The sequence below is a fragment of the Pteropus vampyrus genome, unplaced genomic scaffold (assembly GCF_000151845.1).
Source record: "Pteropus vampyrus isolate Shadow unplaced genomic scaffold, Pvam_2.0 Scaffold510, whole genome shotgun sequence".
NCBI lineage: Eukaryota > Metazoa > Chordata > Mammalia > Chiroptera > Pteropodidae > Pteropus > Pteropus vampyrus.
Window position 1 is genome coordinate 233,527 of NW_011889291.1, and position 17,558 is coordinate 251,084.

Sequence of the window (17,558 nt, forward strand, 5' to 3'; positions counted from 1 at the left end):
CGGGGAAGCTGCGGCGCCGCCCTCAGGCCCGCTGTCGTATCCGCGCAGCTCCTCAGGCGTGCTTGTGGCGCTGCTGCTGTGGCCCGCCAGATCCGGGCCGCTCAGCGTACTGGACGGGCTGCGCGAGGGCGGGGGCGGAGGGGCCGGGGCCAGCGACAGGGTCAGCCGTGGGCCCGGGATCGGAGTATCAGGACCTGGGGTAGGGGGGCGGCGTGGGGCCTGGAGAGGAGGTGAGGCAAGAGGAGAGCGGGGGGCGGGCAGAGGGGGCAAGGCCAAAGAAGGTGGAGTTTGAGTGGGCGTGGCCAGGGGAGGAGAGTCTTGCGGAAGGGGCGAGGTAGGGGGAGAGGGAAGAGACTGAATAGGGGGCAAAGCCAGAGAAAGTGGAGCCTGAGGAGCGGGTATGGCTAGGGGAGAAGGGGCCTCCAGAGGTGCTGTGGCAAGGGGAGAGGGTAAGGCCTGCCAAGAGGGCAAGGCCAAAGAAGGTGGAGCCGGAAGAGGGGGCGTGGCGAGGAGAGGTGGGTCTTGCAGAGGGGGTAAGGCCAGAGGTTGGGTTTGTACAGGGACCATAGCCAGGAAAGAAGGCATGGCCTGCAGAAGGGACGAGCCCAGAGAAGGCGGAGTCTGCAGAGGGGACCTGGCTGGAGGAGTGGTCTGCAGAGGTGGCGAGGCCACCGACTGTGGGGCCTTTAGAGGGGGCAGGGTCTGAGAAGAGGGAGTGGCCTGTAGAGGGAGCGTGGCCAGAGCTGGAGTCTGTGGAGGGGGCGTGGCCAGGGAAGAGGGAGGGGCTTGCAGAGCGGCTGAGGCCAAAAAAGATGGGGACTGTAGAGGTGGTAGGAGCAGAGAGGCAGTGGCCTGAAGAGGGGATGTGACTGAAGGAGACAGAGTCTGCAGTGGTTGCGTGGCCAGGGGGGAGGGAGGAGCCTCCGGAAGGGATATGACCAGAGGGTCCTGAGTGGGAGTCGTGGCTAGGGTATAGAGCGTGGCCTGGAAAGGGGGCGGAGATAGAGGAGGACTGGCCCGCGGAGGAGGCGTGGCCAGAGCAGAAAAGTCCTGCAGAGGGGCTGTGGCTAGAGAAGAGGGTAAGTTTCGCAGAGATTTTGCCTGAAAAAGAGAGGTTTGTAGAGAGGGCGTGGCTGGTGACAGAGGATCCGACAAAGGAGGTGCAGTCAAGGGAGAAGGGACCGTTGGAAGAGGGGGCAAAGCCGTTGAAGCCTGGGTGGGAGACGTACTCTGCATAGGGGGTGAACCTGAAGGAGAGAATGGAGCCAGAAAAGTGGCCCTGGGAGAGGCGGGTGTCTCTGGAACAGATGTACTCAGGTGTGTGGGTGGACCTTGTAAAGGGGGTGTGGCCGGCGGAGAAGGGAGGGTCTGCAGAGAAAGCGGAGCAGAGGGAGGAGGGGCTAGCGGAAAGGGCGTGGCCAAAGGACAGGTTAGGGCCTGAGAAGGAGGCGTAATCGGTGGAGAGGGCGGGAGCGTGTCCCGCAAAGGAGTGGCTGTGACGTGGGTAGGCGGTTCCGGTTGTGCGTTTGGACCGGACGGAGAGGATCGGGCCAAAGGAGAACGGTCCTGCAGGATGGCCGTGCCCTTCTTTGGGGGTGCGGCCTGAGGCGGGCTCAGGGCCTGCGGCCCTTTTGACTTGGGCTGCGAAGGATGCCCCAGAGCCCTTCCACCCAGCGAGGCACCAGAGCGGGCTAGGGAGGACAAAGGGGTGGTGCTGGAGCCCTGGGAGCGCGAGGCTGGCCTCTGGAGGCCCCCGCTGGCGCTGGGTCGCCTCCTGGCGGCGGGGCTCGGCTCTGCTGTGCTGCGCGTCGGGGCATTGCTCACTGATTTCCTGGGGACGTCAGTCGGGGGTCGGAGCCGTGCACTCGAGGCTGCCGGTGGGAGCCCCACCTCAGCGCCCGCACCCCGGGACCGACGGGAGATGGCTGGGGATGGGGAGCCTGCGGTGGGCCCGGAAGAGTCTGGAGATAAAGCAGAAGGCCAAAGGGTCATCGATACTTCCAGGCTGGTCCCTCTCACTGCCCAGGAGCCCCACTCCTCCCCAGGTCACGTACCTCTCCGTGCCCCTGCACTCAGGGTGCTCCTTCTGGGAGCTTCTGGGGTTTTTCCTCTGCTCACAGGTTCCTCAGCTGGAGGCCGGAGCCCCTTCTGCCCAAGAGGGCCTAGCCTGGGCACAGGGGTGGGTGCTGTGCTCAGGGCAGAGACACCCGTTCCTTGTTTGACCTCCCAAGTCCACATTTTCCCACCTGTAAAATGGGGCATACAGCTCTCTGCTGACCAAGAATGGCTTTCGCCCAATTCGTGCCCAGTGACCTGCAAGTGTTCTCACGCTCCAATTCATGTGTAAAATTAAGATTCCAGAGAATGACACTAACCCTTCCCAAGGGAAGGGGGGAGGTGTGTTACCTGGTGGTCCCATTGGTACCTCCCAGGCTAGAGACAGAGCCCGGGCCTGGCGTCTTGGCAGAGGTCCGCTCCCCTCTCCCCGCCGCTGGGGGCCTGCAGGCTGCTGGGAGAAAGCCCAGTTAATGCAGCGCCCCTGGAAATCAGGGGGAGGCTGGTGCCTCAGAAGGAAAGGGGAACAGGGAGATGGTGTAGGAACCGAAGAAAGAGTCTGGGATACCTGGGCTCCGGGGGCCTGTCCCGGCGCTCCGCGTGGGTCCTACCCTGGGAGTAGATTCCGGGAGAGAGGCTGCCCGGATACCCACAGCTCGGCCGGCTAGGGGCCCTCGGCCCGTAGCTCCCGCTGCTCCCAAAACTCGGAGGGCCGCGCTGGTTACTGGGGGAGGGGGTCGAGGAGACCCTGGGGGTCTGGGGGTCGGAAGGCTGGGAGGGCGAGAAGCCGACGCCCGTGCGGTGGCCCCTGCCCGGGCCTTGTCCCTCTTGTCCATCCTGCACCTGATGAGGAGACAGATGGGTCAGCATCCCAGGTCCTGAAACATTAGACAGCTTGCGGGCACCTGGGTCCTGGCACCTCGCTGCCCCATCCCCAGCGTCTCCACCCATAGGCGCCCAAACCTCGGCCTCGATCCACTTCCCTCCCACCTACCCACCCACTCACCAGCCCAGCTGCTCATGGTTGTCCCCAAGTCCCACGCCTACCTCCCTCTTCCAGAGCCTGCCTGTCCCAGCCCACCCCCCTTCTCCCCGCCCCGCTCCCTTTCAGGACCTGAGATCCACGCCCCTAACCCTCATTCTTTAGGGACCCCGACCACCAACCTCGGTAACAGGGGGATGACACAGACTCCAGATAGGGATGGGGGGACGGGAGCGCACGCTCTGGTCCTCTCGCCAGCCCCAAGGGACGCCGGCACCTGCCGGGAGGAGGAGCGGTCCCGGCTGCCCGCGCTCGGGCTCGGGGAGACAAAGAACCTCGTCCCGAGCTCATCCCCCTCCCCCAGCCGGGCTGGGGTCCGGGCCGCCCGCTCCACCTGCTGGCGCCGCGCTCACCTCCAGCTCGGGTCTCCCGCCGCTCTACTCAGGGTCGCCTGGGGTGGGGCTGGGTGGCAGCGCCTAGGCGGCAGCGAGCGGCTGTCAGGCGAGGGGAGGGGGCTGCGGGCTTCGGCGCCGGGAGCCCGGCCCGCCCCTCTGCCGCGGGCTGGGGACACCCGGGCGCACGCGCGGGATCCAGACCCTGGAGGCGGCGGGAGCGCGCCAGTGTGGGGGTGGGGGTAGGAGTGCGCTGGAAGGAGGGGCGGCTACTCCGCGGCTGCGCCTGAGTACCCGCGGCCCAACCCGAGAGCATGGGGTGGGGGGGATATCCCTAGATGTCACCCGTCCTCCCCCACCAACACACACACACACACATACACACACACACACCTGCCCGCGTCCCCCACCCCAACCACCTGGAGACTAAGGCCCGCCTGAACGCGGATAGGCTGGGCCGTGACAACCAAGGGACCGGACCATCGCGCATTGGGCCCCATCGACCAATCCGGCAGCTGTGTTCCTGGTCCTTGGCCTGGCTTCACCACCCTGGCCGCGCTCTCCCCTCTTATACCCAGAGGTTTTTTCCAGACCTCAGAAACTCCCCTACCCCATGTTTGTGGAGACTACGGGGAGAACGCAGCTCTGGGAATCTAGTGGCCGACTCCAGATTTGGGGAAGAGAGGAAGGTCAATAGGGAAAAAGAGAGACCGAATCCGATGAGAGGTGACCCGAATTTCTCCGCATCCTCCTAGGTCATGTGAAGGGGTGAGGTCAGGTCAGTAAAGGCTTCCTGGCAGAGCCAGGCTTTGTGGGGGCCAAGATTATGGGAGGTTGGGGGGTGTCAAAACCAGTGCATGATGGAGAAGATCCTGTCGGAGGTTTCCCAGTGCAGCTGGTGGCAGTGGGAGGTGTCATTTTGGTGACTTCACAATTCGTGCAGGAATCTCAGTGAAGGAACTTGATGGGGGACTGTCATGGAGCGGGCAGGTGTCCTGCACCAGCCAACTGACACCAGGCAACCTCTCACACCTCTGCGTCCCCACCACACACCCAGTACCTTCTGCCCCATATCTTATCTCTCCAGATACTTAGTCATCCTGTACCCCATCACAAAGAACCAGCTCTCTCTACCCTACCCCTTTCCCCATCACATGCATGTGTGCCCCTCCCCACTACACATGCACCAGGGACAGCTCATCCCCACTTGGAACTCAGGAGGCTTCTAGGCACAGGACCAAGAAGGGTGGCACTTGGCACCAAGAGGAAGCTGTCATGTAGGGTAGGCTCTGATAATTGGTTTTTTCTTCTTTGAAATGCAAGTGCCTGACTTAAGATTTTGACTGAAGAGGCCTCGAGGATGGCCATTCCAATAAACACATTGCCAGCCACATGACCAGATGAAGAGCTAGGCCACCTTCCCCACGGTGGCTCCTTTGTTTTAGAGATCTTGGCTGGTTTCAATAACTGACCGTTTGAGCTACTTTTGTTTTCCTCCTGTGCTTTAAATTCACCAATAAAGAATTCAAGAAACCCTTGGCCTCCACCCTTTATGCCAATAAAAGCGGAACTCCAGGCCACTTGTGTGCTCTCCCTCTCCCTTTCCTCCTCCTCCCATGACTTCACTGTGTGGCTCCAGGTGTGCTGTGTAATTTCCAGGTCCCATAAGGTACCTTGCAATCATAATAAGAACCACAGTGCTGGTCTAGCCACAACACTGGTTATTAGTAGCCTGAGGCTAACCCAAAACACTTAGGTGTGGCCAGAAGCGGGGGTTTGGGTTTTCTTGACTCAGGAGTTGTGCCCATTCTTGAGGTTCAGGGAATGGAAGGAGAGGCCAGAGTCAGAACCGAATACCCTGCTTTGACCAGTGGAAGTGATCTTCAGAACCCATCCCTTCAATGAACCCTCCCTCCAGCCTGGGAGAGGTGCTCATCACAGCCCACCAGGGCACTGCTCACCATATTGGATCATGCTAGGCCTCACTTCCTTCCCAAGTCTACTGAGGATCACTTATGTGAGCCCCTTCTGGCATGTCAGCTGCCTGGTTTACCAATCTACCTGCCTGCCCATCCACCATCAGTGCCCCCCTAAGTCAATCTGCCTTCCCAGAGGCCTACCCTCCTGTCTTCTATGGCACAAGGGTGCCTCAAGGCTTAACTGAACCCATCCTGCATTTAATTGAGACCTGGACTTTGTCTTCATATAAGAACATTCCTCAAACTTGGTCCATCAACAGGAGGATGGATTACACAAACCATACATACCCTATAGCAATAAAAAGCAACAAACTACCAAGACACTCAAAACAGGAACAAATCTCAGAAACATTCTGCTAAACGAAAGAAGTCACACACACACACACAGAGCAGTCACTGAATGATTCCATTTGCAGAACATTCTGGAAAATGCAAGCTAATGTATAGTGACGGAAAGCAAATCAGTAGTGGCTGGGGGCTGGGGGGGAGAGAGATTGTTGGCCCACCCACTATAGCCACTCTCAGATTCCCAACCCTCAGAAACTGTGTGAGATAATGAATGTTTGTTGTTTTAAGCTGCTAGATTTGGGGGTAATTTGTTACACAGCAATAGCTAATTACCTCAGGTTCACAAAATCTTAGAAGCACAATATTAAATACAACTGTTGGTAAAAATGGGGAGAAATGGGAAAACTTGTGTACTGTTAGTGGGAATGTAAAATGGTTCAGGAACTGTGAAATTTAGTATGGAGGGTCCTCAAAAAATTAAACATAGAACTATGGTATGATTCTATCCGAAATAATTGAAAGCAGAGACTCCAAGAGATATTTACACACTCATGTTCACAGCAGCATTATCCACAATGGCCAAAAGGTGGAAATGACCCAAGTGCCCATCGATGAATGAGTGAACACAATGTGGTTCGTCCATACAATGGAAAATTATTCAGCCTTAAAAAGGAAGGAGATTTTGACACGTACTATAACATGAACCTTGAGGACATTATACTCAGTGAAATAAACCAGACACAAAAGGACAAATACTGTATGATTCCACTTATATGAGGTCCATAGAAGAGTCAGATCCTTAGAGACAGCAAGTAGATGGTGGGGGCCTACAGCTGGGGGGGGAGCGGAGTTAAGCGTTTAATGGGGACAGACTTTCAGTTTGGGAAGATGAAAAAGTTCTGGAAATGGCCTACAGCCATGCCACCCTGAACAAGCCCAATCTCGTTTGATCTCAGAAGCTAAGCAAAGTCGGGCCAGGTTAGTACTTGGATGGGAGACCACCTAGGAAGACCAAGTGCTGTAGGCGTAAATAATAATAATGATGATAATAATAATAATATAATAATAATAATAATAATAATGGATTGTAAGCTGACAAGTTCCTTACAATCTGTGAGGTCAACCAAGGGTTGCCTTGCCTAAAAAAAAAATATCTGGAAATGGATGGTGAGGATGGTTGCAGAACATTATGAAAGTACTTAGTGCCACTAAACTCTACACTTAAAAATGGTTAAGAGGGTAAATTCTGTTTATATGTATTTTACCACAATTTTTAAAAAGTCGGTATTATCGATGTGGGAAAACTCACACCTTACCAATGGAAACATAAAGGGCAGTCTTTCTAGACAACGGGGAAGCATTGTATATATTGTCTGCCCTACGACCCAGCCATTCCACTCAAGTGTCTGTACCTGCGGCAGATTCCTGAGTGCCCCCTCCATATAACCTGAGCATCCACGGTCAGGGAAGGGTCATGGAGTTAATGGAGTTAACACCCCTATATCCCTCTTCTCCAGAGCATCCCTCAGCCAAGACGGACAAGACCCAGTGCATCAATACTTTAACTCCCTCGCCCTCACCATTCCCCAGAGCTCCTCAGAAGAATGAAGCCTCAGTTGCCCACAGTGGAAACCTGCTCATTCACCCTCATTGGCTCACCCTCATCAAGGCTTTCTGACTCCCTTCCCTTCCCAATCTCATCTCCCCACTGCCCCACCGTTAGTGCTTGCTGAGGTCACCTTCTAGATGAACTATTTGCATCCAATCCCTTTTCTCAGGGTCTGCAACTAGAAGAGCCAGAATTAATATGACACTTCAATCATCCACTCATCCATCATTAACCAAATGCCCATGACCACGTGCTTGGCACCATTCCAAGTGCTGGGGACACAGCAGGGAGCAGAAGAGACCCATCCATGCCTGGGGCTCATGGGGCTTCCAGCCCAGTGGCCTCACACTGTTGCACAAGTGTGCCAAGCTGGATGCTCATTCTGGAACAAAGCTGGAAACGAACCCCAGGCCATGAGTACCAAGAAGCTATCTGGAGGCAGGAAGAGGCCACCGAAGGAGAGGGAGAAATTATCTGTTTCACGTGGCTCTTCCTCAGAGGGAGCCCAGGACTTCACATAGGTTGAGTCCTAGAGGGTGGCACGCAGAGTTTCAACAGAGGAATCTAAGCTTAGGGAATCCCAGACGCCAAGGTTTCAGGTCTTAGGAGGTCTCTAATCTGGCAAACTCTAGGGCTTCTTTGTCCCAGTGGGGGAGGAGTCTCACTCTCTCGCTCTAGGCTAAATCTCTTTCCTTGTTTTGTAGACAAAGCAGATCAAGGTTCAACCGCACATACCTCCCAGCTGAATTGGGCAATTGGCTAGTCTAAGACCCAACCCAGACCTCCCTCCGTAGAAAGGAAAGGGTGGGCATGGGGGAGAAAAGAGTGGGGTGGGGAGGCAGTGTCATCCTGTCTAGAAGCCCGCCTCCCAGACTGGGCTCGAGCCCAGCTCCCAGAGCCCTCTGTCCCCTGCACCCCACCCCCCATCCCCAAGGACCTGGGAGCAGCTCACTTCCCGTCTTTCCCCAATGGAGGGCCAGCCTCAAGGCTGGGCACGGTCAGACAGACAGCGTCCCCACTCTGCCTAACTTCCTGTATGGGGGTGTTCAGAGAAGGAAGGGGGAAAGAACCCCTCCTGCTCCAGACCCTGGACCTTGGTTGCGGGTTCTTGGTTGAGCCTCAAAACCAGGTGGTTGCACCTTGGGGTGGGGGAGGAGGAGGCAGTTCCACGCTTTTCGACCGGTCTATACAAGCCTGGTTTCCAGAAGAGCGCCCGCAGGCTGACTTTGGGTGTGCAGTGCCTCGGATGCCTCTCAGTACGCCCCAGGCCAGGTCCCGCCCGACGGCAGCCAAGCCAAGACTTCAAGGCTCCTACTCCTGGGGCCGGTCCCTGGCCCCACCTCTGGAAGAGCAGGATTAGAGTTGCCCTCCTCCAGAGATCCCAGGGCGCCAGGAGTCCGGGGCCACCTGGGAGCGCAAGGAGGTAGGCAGGACCCAGACGTCAGGTGGGCGGGGCGGGGCGGCTCCCGGCTCCCGTCCCGCCCGCCCTGACTCACCCAGCCTGGGCCGGGAACTAACTTCTCAGGAGTCCCGGCCGCTTCACTCCCAGGGACCCACGAGTTGGGCCCAGCGTCAGCCCTGAGAGGTGAGTGGGTAGCTCTCCGCTCCTGGGGACCAGGTGGCGGGGTGGGGGTCGGGCCCACGGGAGGGCCTCTCCAGGTGCGGCTGGCACTGTGGCTGGCACACGGGAGCTGGGAACTGGGGAGGGGGTGGCGACAGAGAGAGGATAGGCCCTGGCCAGGCTAAGGGCGCTGTGCAGGGGCCAAGGACCGAGTGAAGATCAACACTCTGGGAGCGCCCCCGGGGACCTTGATCATGTTCCCCTCTCCTTGGCCGCCAAGACAACAGAGATAACTCATCTCTGTAAGCCCCTCAAGGCCCCAGAACCACCACTTGGGGTTCTCCCCAGGCGTGTGCCCTCTGGGACTTTTGAACCTCAAGCCTCCCCCAAGACCCCCAAGTCCTGTCAGAACAGCTTGGAAAAGTAGTAGGTTGGGTGTCCCCAGGTGCGGGGTCTACCCCAAGATCTGCTACTAAAGGATAACTCTCCTCCACCCAGGGCTCAGTTTCTCCCTTTTGTAAAAGTCGAAGTTTAGACTTTGTGCCCTCCAGAGCCTGATCCAGGGCTGACAACTGCCCCTGAGTCTCCCTAGCACCTTAGAATGGGCTGTGGTTGGGAGCAGGGGCTGGACCAAGAACATCCACCACCACCCTGTTTTTGCAGGCAAGCTGGGGGCTCCGGGAGGGCCTGACAGAGGAGAAGCAAGGTCAGGCATGGATGGACAGAGCTAAGGCTAGGTAGATGGCATGTGCCTGGTCCTAGGCTGACAGAGACCCCTCTCCAGCCTGCTTTACGGAGCAGCCATCCCCCACCCCCCATCTCTCCCCTGCTGGAACCCTGCACTGAGGTTCTTTTGACAAAGATGCTGGTCTCAGCAAGAGGTTTTCTCCCCAAATGGAACAGAGTAGATACAATCAAACAGGTGGGGGATTTGGGGGTCGTGCCTCAAATGCCATTTGGAGCTGCGAAACCTTGAGCAAGTTATTCCTCTCCCTCTGAGTCTAGGGAAAAAAAGGTTCCATCACCCATGCTCACTGAGTCAGGATAAAACAAGGCATTGAAACCGTCTGGTAGCTCTAAGTTGCATGTGTGGTCCCATCATTTTTTTTAGGGTCCTCTCTCATCCTGAAAGTCTTTTTTTCCAGACCTCCCCACTAGCCCTGCTCAGACAAAGGGGCCAGCCTGTGTCTGCGGAATCTTAATAGCAGGTTCCAACAATCACGTTTGAGTCATGGAGACACATAATGATAACCCCCCGTGTCTGCCTCTGATGGTGTTGTGTATGCACCTTGTTCCATGGGAGCCACTGGGCCATCTGTTGGGGACCTTGGGGGGGGGTCTCCGCTTTCTTGCCTTTGATCGTGGACTGGAGATGGCAGATGGGGGAGCTTCCACCATTGTGAGATGGGTCCAGAAGGGCGGCAGGGCCTTAGGCAGGAAGTTAGTCCCAAACTATGTGTGACATTTCTGCTGCAGCCCCCAGAGTTACTGTTCTTAGGTTAAACAGCTGAGCAGTGTCCATTGTAGGGACAGGTAGCCAGGGCAGGGGGGACAGTGGGTGGCCAGGTATGCATGTGGTGGCTCCCTGGTCCCGGGTCTCCCCTCACTCCACTTATGTGTACTTGCACTTATGCCCACGTGTACCAATGTGCACACTTCAGAATGCCCCCAGGTGTCTCTTTCAGTGGCTGCAATGTACCTTCAGCCTCTGGGGGCTGTTCAGATGCCCTGGATGCATTTCTGTCAGATTCCCTGGTGACTGAGACTGACGGGGATGCACTGGGCATTTTTACTTGGCTTTTTGTTTAGGACGGTGTAAAGCTGGGCATGAGGAGATGGGTCATTTTATAAGGGATCTCGTGTTCTCTGCACCACCTTTTATGTTCCTGGCGCTGGCTGAGTCAGGGCCTGAGTCAGGGAGCCCAGGAGTCCCAGTGTGGGCAGGCGTGAGCCTGCCCCTTTCAAACCCATCCCCATCCCAGTATAAAGTAGGATTAAGTGGGTGGGGCCTCATCCACTCCCACCTAGTCCTCACCCAGGAGTCACACCGAGGCTTTCAAGGGAAGAGGGGACTGAAAAGGGAGGTGTGGATGTATCAGAGCAATTGGCTGAGGTGTGGGACAGAGATAAGGTTCCCCCCTTGGAAATGCGCGGAGGGCTGGAGGACCTGCTGGCAGCCCAGATCCTCCCTTCCTCACCCAGCCTGCACCCAGTGACACACTATCAGGATTAGGACAGCAGATTCCAGGAAACCCTTTGCGAGAAAATGAGAGCTGTGGATTGGGGACCATAGATGCTGGGAGGGGCGGCTGGCCTAGGAGCCCCCCTCCCCAGCCCCGAGGCTATAGGGGCCTTCCTGCCTCCCACTCCTTCCACTTCCAGCCTTGAGGAGAGAGGAAGAGGGAGGCTCCCAGGTCCCAGCTTGTGGCCCAAACTACTGTTTGACTTGTGTCTGCCATCTGTATCTAGAATAATGATACCTTGGTCTAAAGTGAAACCCAGGGACAGACAGTGGGCCAGCTGCCCAGGAGCCTGGCAGCCCAGCCCTGTCCCAGTTGTAGGTGTCACCCTGGTTTTCTCTCCCCAAATTTGTCATTTCCTGATCCTCTGCCTCAGCCTCGCCCACCTTGGCACCTCCCTGTCCCTGCCTCTCAGATCCCAGGTGTCTGTTTTCTGCCTTTGATTCTGGGCACCAGCCCCTCTAGAAAACCAGGTGTCCTGGTCATACACCCCTAGCCCCACCCCTCACCCACGCTGACCAACTTTCGGTTTTGCCACTCCCTGTCCCTGGGGCCTGTAACCAGAGCCAGACTCCAGCTTGCTTTTCCGGTTGGAAGTTGGAGGTGCTGCCCCAAGCACCCTACAGGGGGGTGGCAGGTGGCCCAGGAAGTCCTGAACCTTGGGACATCCTCCGTTCCAGTGAGGGAGAGAGCTGAGACTGGACACCTGGACACTGTCCGGAGTCGGGAGAGTAGCAGAGGGAGTGTTTTGGACTCCGTGTGCATCAAGGGTGGGAGGGGATGCTTGGGTTCCAGGAGAAGGCCACCAGGGCTAGCTGGTGGACAGCCCCTCCTGAGCTCTGAGAGGGCAGGCAGCTTCACATTGGGGCAGAGGAGCAGAAGTGGTGAGAACAGTAGTCGCTGGGCTCCTGGAAGGTGAAATCTGGGAGAGAGAGGAAGCGGACACACAGCTCCTGGGTTCTGACAGATTTTGGCACAGGGGAACTCGCATCAGGAGCAGAGGCGCGTGTCTGGCTCCAAGGGGGCCCACCACCAGGCGCCTCTGCCTGAGAGTCTCTGCACCCCCGCCTCCTCCCCTCCCACAGTCAGAATGATTCCGGTGGCTGAGTTCAAGCAGTTCTCCGAGCAGCAGCCAGCTTTCAAGTTGCTCAAACCCTGGTGGGACGTGCTGGCCGAGTACCTCACGGTGGCTATGCTCATGATCGGGGTCTTCGGCTGCACCCTCCAGGTAAGGGGCTAAGCAAGGGACGGGGCCGGATCAGGCGGAAGCAGCAGGGGCGGGGCCTGCAGGGAGCAGGGCCTGAATGAGGGGCTGGAGAGGTGAGGTCTGCATAGGGGCAGGGCTTGGCGGAGGGGAGGGCTTTGGAGGGCGTGGTCTGTGGGGGCGGGACCTGGGGAATTGCGGAAGTCTTCCTGTTATCCAAGGAAGGGAAAGCCCCAGTTTTCTACACTCGCAGACCAGTTCTGAACCCTCCTCATTCCCGCCACCACCGGCAACACTACCAAAGTTCTGCGCATAGCCATGGTAGTTCATACTTTTATGACACTTTTGTCCCTGGAACCTAGGAAGACCCACAGTCACCTTATTCGTTTACTAGGGCTGTCATAACAAAGTATCACAAATTGGGTGACTTAAACAAATTTATTGTCTTATAGTCCTGGAGACTATAGAAGTCTGAAATCAGTGTGGGTAGGGCCGGTTTCTTCCCAGGGCTGTCAGTGAGAATCTGTTCCACGCTACTCCTAGGTGGCCTCGGGCACTGGGTTTATAGATGTTCTCCCTCTAACTTCATAGCATCTTCTCTCAATGTGTGTGTGTCTGGGTCCAGATTTCCCCCTTTCTAAAAGGTCACAGTTATATTGGTTTACAGCTCGTCCTGATAACCTCATCTTGACTGATTACATCTGCTCTGCAAAGACTATTTCCAAACATTCACAGCTATTGGGGGTTAGAACTTCAACATCTTTTAGGGGGACACAATTCAACCTGACTCTTTTTTTCAGACAAAAACCAATGCTCAGGTTTAGTGACTACCAAAGTCACAGCTGGCTGGGGACAGTCAGGGATTGGAACCTCCCATCGCAGCCTCCTTTTCTCCCAGTTCCCCAGTTCCCTCACCCTCTGTCCCCCTTTCCCCCATCACCAGGTGACACAGGACAAGATCATCTGTCTGCCCAGTCATGAACCCCGGGAGAACTTGTCCGAGGCCCCATGTCGGCAACTGCTGCTGCAGGGGCTCTCTGAGCAGATGGAGGGGCTCCAGGAGGTGAGCGGCCTCAAGAACAATCTGGACCTGCAGCAGTACAGCTTCATTAACCAGCTCTGCTACGAGGAGGCCCTCCACTGGTACCCCAAGTACTTCCCCTACCTGGTCGTCATTCACACGCTCATCTTCATGGTCTGCACCAGCTTCTGGTTCAAGTTCCCTGGTACCAGCTCCAAGATCGAGCACTTCACCTCCATCCTGGGCAAGTGTTTTGACTCGCCGTGGACCACCCGGGCCCTTTCCGAGGTTTCTGGGGAGAACCGTAAGGGCCATTCCACTGGACGGGCAACAGCGACTATGGAAGCTGGGGCAGGGCTGGGGAAGGCAGGGGAGGGCGAGAAGGGGAAGGTGGCGGCAGAGCCTGAGAAGGTGGTGAGTGAGCCGCCAGTTGTCACCCTGTTGGACAAGAAGGAAGGTGAGCAGGCCAAAGCCCTGTTTGAAAAGGTGAGGAAGTTCCGCGTGCACGTGGAGGAGGGGGACATTTTATACACCATGTATATCCGGCAAATGGTGCTCAAAGTCTGCAAGTTCTTTGCCATCCTGGTCTACAACCTCATCTATGTGGAGAAGATCAGCTTTGTGGTGACCTGCACGGTAGAAACTTCAAGGTTCACGGGCTATGCCAGCTTCTGCTGCAACCACACCAAGGCCCACCTCTTCTCCAAGCTGGCTTTCTGCTACATCTCATTCGTGTGTGTTTACGGCATCACCTGCCTCTATACACTCTACTGGCTCTTCCACCGGCCCCTCAAGGAATACTCCTTCCGTTCCGTTCGGGAGGACACCGGCATGGGTGACATCCCCGACGTCAAGAACGACTTTGCCTTCATGCTACACCTCATCGACCAGTATGACCCACTGTACTCCAAGCGCTTTGCTGTCTTCCTTTCTGAGGTCAGCGAGAGCCGCCTGAAGCAGCTCAACCTCAACCATGAGTGGACGCCCGAGAAGCTTCGTCAGAAGCTGCAGCGCAATTCCAAGGGCCAGCTGGAGCTGGCCCTCTGCATGCTCCCAGGACTGCCTGACACCGTCTTCGAGCTCAGCGAGGTAGAGGCACTCCGGCTGGAGGCCATCGGTGATATCACCTTCCCCCCGGCTCTGTCACAGCTGGTGCACCTGCAGGAGCTCAGCTTGCTCCACTCTCCTGCCAGGCTGCCCTTCTCCTCGCAGATCTTCCTGCGGGACCGCCTGAAGGTCATTCGCATCAAGTGTGAGGAGCTCCGCGAAGTGCCCCTCTGGGTGTTTGGGCTGCGTGGCCTGGAGGAGCTACACCTTGAGGGACTTTTTCCCCCAGAGCTGGCTCGGGCGGCCACCCTCGAGAGCCTCCGGGAGCTGAAGCAGCTCAAGGTGTTGTCTCTGCGGAGCAATGCCGGCAAGGTCCCAGCCAGTGTGACTGATGTGGCCAGCCACCTGCAGCGGCTCAGCCTGCACAATGACGGGGCCCGCCTGCTGGCCCTTAACAGCCTCAAGAAGCTGGCGGTGCTGCGAGAGCTGGAACTGGTGGCCTGTGGGCTGGAGCGCATCCCTCATGCCGTCTTCAGCTTGGGCGCACTGCAGGAACTTGACCTCAAGGACAACCACCTGCGGTCCATTGAGGAGATTCTCAGCTTCCAGCACTGTCGCAAGCTGGTCACTCTCAGGCTGTGGCACAACCAGATAGCTTACGTCCCTGAGCATGTGCGTAAGCTCCGGGTCCTGGAGCAGCTCTACCTCAGCCACAACAAGCTAGAGGCCCTGCCCACCCAGCTGGGCATGTGCTCTGGCCTCCGTCTGCTGGACGTCTCCCACAATGGGCTGCGTTCCCTGCCACCCGAGCTAGGTCTGCTCCAGAACCTGCAGCACTTGGCTCTCTCTTACAATGCTCTGGAGGCCCTGCCTGACGAGATCTTCTTCTGCTGCAAGCTGCGGACATTGCTGCTGGGCTACAACCACCTGAGTCACCTGTCACCCCAGGTAGGGGCCCTCAGGGCCCTCAGCCGCCTGGAGCTTAAGGGCAACCGGTTGGAGGCACTGCCAGAAGAACTGGGCAACTGTGGAGGACTCAAGAAGGTGGGGCTCCTGGTGGAGGACACCCTTTATGAGGGTCTGCCGGCAGAGATTCGGGAGAAGATGGAGGAGGAGTAAAGCCAGGGATTGGCAGGTTGAGATAGAGGCCTTCTGGGTTATTTCTGTTCCAAAATCTACCATTGTCTTCAAGGGAGGTGGCCAGGTGGGCCCAGGCCAAGAGAGAAGGAACAGACACGTCAGCCTTAGGGCCCAGACAAGATCCTGCGACTGGTTTGTCTGGAGAGATGGGAGGCTGCAGGATTTGAGATGGAATGTCATGGAGGGATTAACTCAGTCATAGAATTCTCAGACCAAAACCACACCTCTGTCTTTGGCTGGCTGGCCTGCCCCAGCCCTGGGCCAGAACTGCTGCCCTCCCCCTGGACATTCTAGTTCAATCAGTGCCACAAAAGGGGGTGGGGACACATCCCAACAGGATTTCAGTCCCCTCCCCACCAACCAAAACAGCTTACATCTGGGGTTCTCTCCCAAGGAGAGATACAAGAGACCAGCGCACACTGCCCCCACTTTAACATTAATCCCCTATTTATGAGCTGATTGCTATAGACACACGAACTCAGAAACACGGTTCTTTTATTTGGGTATGCATCATAATCAGTATTCCCAAAACAACTTCCAAGACCCCACCCCTGAAAGACTGACCCAGGAGCTTTGGCTGCAGGCCAAGAACTTGCCTGTAAATAGGCGTTCCAGGTCATTCTGATGCAGGTGGTCCTAGGCCTGTAGGCTGGGAAATGCTAACCTACAGAGAAGACATCTGGATGTCTCAAGTAGGGATTCGAAACCCTTTTTAGGTCCCTAGACCCTTTTGAGAATCTGATGAAAGCTGGGCACCTCCTTCCTCAAGAAAATGCTTGTGTACACTTTCATGCACAATTCTGCAAACAACTTCAGGCAGTTAACAAATTCCCCCAGGTTCCCCAGAGGGCTATTCATGGACATCCTAAGGATGGCAGACATGAGGTTAAGAAAACATGCTGTAGAGGGTACATTTTTCTGAGGACAGGCAAGGACTTTGTCTTTTGAATGTTCCCTGTGTGAGGGAGCATATATCAGTTGGTGCTTAATAAAGAATACTAATTATCAGAACTATCCTTCTGATCTTTTATGTCCACACTTGTCATTGTCTAAGCCTTCTGTTTCACCAGACCAATTTCAGGCAAGGGGCGACACGTGCCACAATCAAGGGCATGAGTCTCTGTCCTAGGTCAGAGGCACAGAAGGGGGCTCAGAGGGGATAAGGTGGAGACCTCAGCTAATGAGAAATTAGGTGGCATCTTCCAACAGCTTTTTCCTTGGAGAACTCCTTTTCTTATACTTTCCCTATCCTAATTCCATACTTTTGTTATCTGCTCCACCTATAAGTCATCACCAGAGGTCCCCTCGGCTGGACCAGGAGCGGACAGGGCACTTGACCCTGATCTCCTAGGCTTGGCCACTTCTCAGCTGTCTGCAAAATGCAATCCTCCTCCGGGCACCTAAGAACAGAGGCAAGCTGCTGACCAGGGACACGACTCCACACGAGGATATTTTCCCAGCATCCTTCAGATCAGTTAAAGGAATATTTAGGCTGCAGGGACGCCAGACAGAGGCGCCTAACCCCAGGGCCAGTCTTCTGCATTGTCTAGGAGCTGGGCTCACATTCTGAGGACAGGACAGCTCGGTGGTTGTCTTAAAATGTCCCACGCCAGTCTGGCCTGAAACTCTCTAGCTTTGACCTTGGCCCAGTCGCCGAGATCAGGGGTCACGCCGCTGGATTCCCAGGGCCCCGATAATGGCCCGAAACTTACTCTGACCCTTCAGCCTGCCCTTGGCTGACCCTGAGCTTGCAGAGATGGAAAGGATGCCTAATTATGGTAAGCAATTAAGCATAACAAGAATCCTAATGAAGCACGTCCGAGGCAAGAAAGGTAATTCTGAGAGGGCGTGGTTTCCAGAAAAGGCCCAGCCAGAAAAACCGAAAAAGGAGGTTGAGGACAGAGGAATTGCGACCAACCGCGACAGCGCCCGAGTTAAAAAACCAAGGATGCGCATGAGCAGCAGACGCCACCGCGCGCGAGACCTGGTCTCCTCTCCTCTACGCATGCGCGCCGCTTTCCCCGCCCACCTCCCTCTGCA

At 56.5% G+C, this 17,558-nt stretch overlaps 2 protein-coding genes and 1 pseudogene across 4 annotated transcripts in view; 2 read left to right on the forward strand and 1 right to left on the reverse strand.

Moving 5' to 3' along the window:
• PRR36 (proline rich 36) overlaps positions 1-3,592 on the reverse strand; it is a 5,152-nt gene extending 1,560 nt beyond the window's left edge. Inside the window, exons 1-6 of one of the 2 annotated variants that reach the window (XM_023524939.1) lie at positions 3,451-3,592; positions 3,220-3,314; positions 2,624-2,898; positions 2,407-2,509; positions 2,055-2,167; positions 388-1,961 (exon numbers count right to left, since the gene is read on the reverse strand). In XM_023524939.1, coding sequence (XP_023380707.1) covers positions 388-1,961; positions 2,055-2,167; positions 2,407-2,509; positions 2,624-2,891 — 2,058 coding nt within the window. In that variant the 5' untranslated portion in view covers positions 2,892-2,898; positions 3,220-3,314; positions 3,451-3,592. Of the gene's footprint in view, positions 1-387; positions 1,962-2,054; positions 2,168-2,406; positions 2,510-2,623 lie in introns of both variants that reach the window. The other variant, XM_023524940.1, reaches the window with a different exon arrangement.
• Positions 3,593-6,604: 3,012 nt separating this feature from the next.
• On the forward strand, positions 6,605-6,723 carry LOC111732992 (annotated as a pseudogene).
• A 2,047-nt stretch (positions 6,724-8,770) lies between these two features.
• LRRC8E (leucine rich repeat containing 8 VRAC subunit E) lies at positions 8,771-16,529 on the forward strand. 2 transcript variants are annotated; one of them, XM_011383269.2, is made up of 3 exons: positions 8,771-8,890; positions 12,192-12,334; positions 13,254-16,529. In XM_011383269.2, exons 2-3 carry the CDS (start codon positions 12,197-12,199, stop codon positions 15,495-15,497), a joined length of 2,382 nt encoding a protein of 793 aa, XP_011381571.1. In that variant the 5' UTR covers positions 8,771-8,890; positions 12,192-12,196; the 3' UTR covers positions 15,498-16,529. The 2 variants fall into 2 exon arrangements, with proteins under 2 accessions (XP_011381571.1, XP_011381572.1); XM_011383270.2 differs by lacking the exon at positions 12,192-12,334 and having other exon boundaries at positions 8,778-8,890.
• Positions 16,530-17,558: the final 1,029 nt, after the last annotated feature.

What these genes read in the sequence shown, in the direction of transcription:
- LRRC8E (XM_011383269.2), top strand. Translation starts at nt 12,197, where the DNA reads ATGATTCCGGTGGCTGAGTTCAAGCAGTTCTCCGAGCAGCAGCCAGCT. An exon ending in TCTTCGGCTGCACCCTCCAG is followed by an intron (nt 12,335 to 13,253) that starts GTAAGGGGCTAA and finishes CCCCATCACCAG; the next exon opens with GTGACACAGGACAAGATCAT.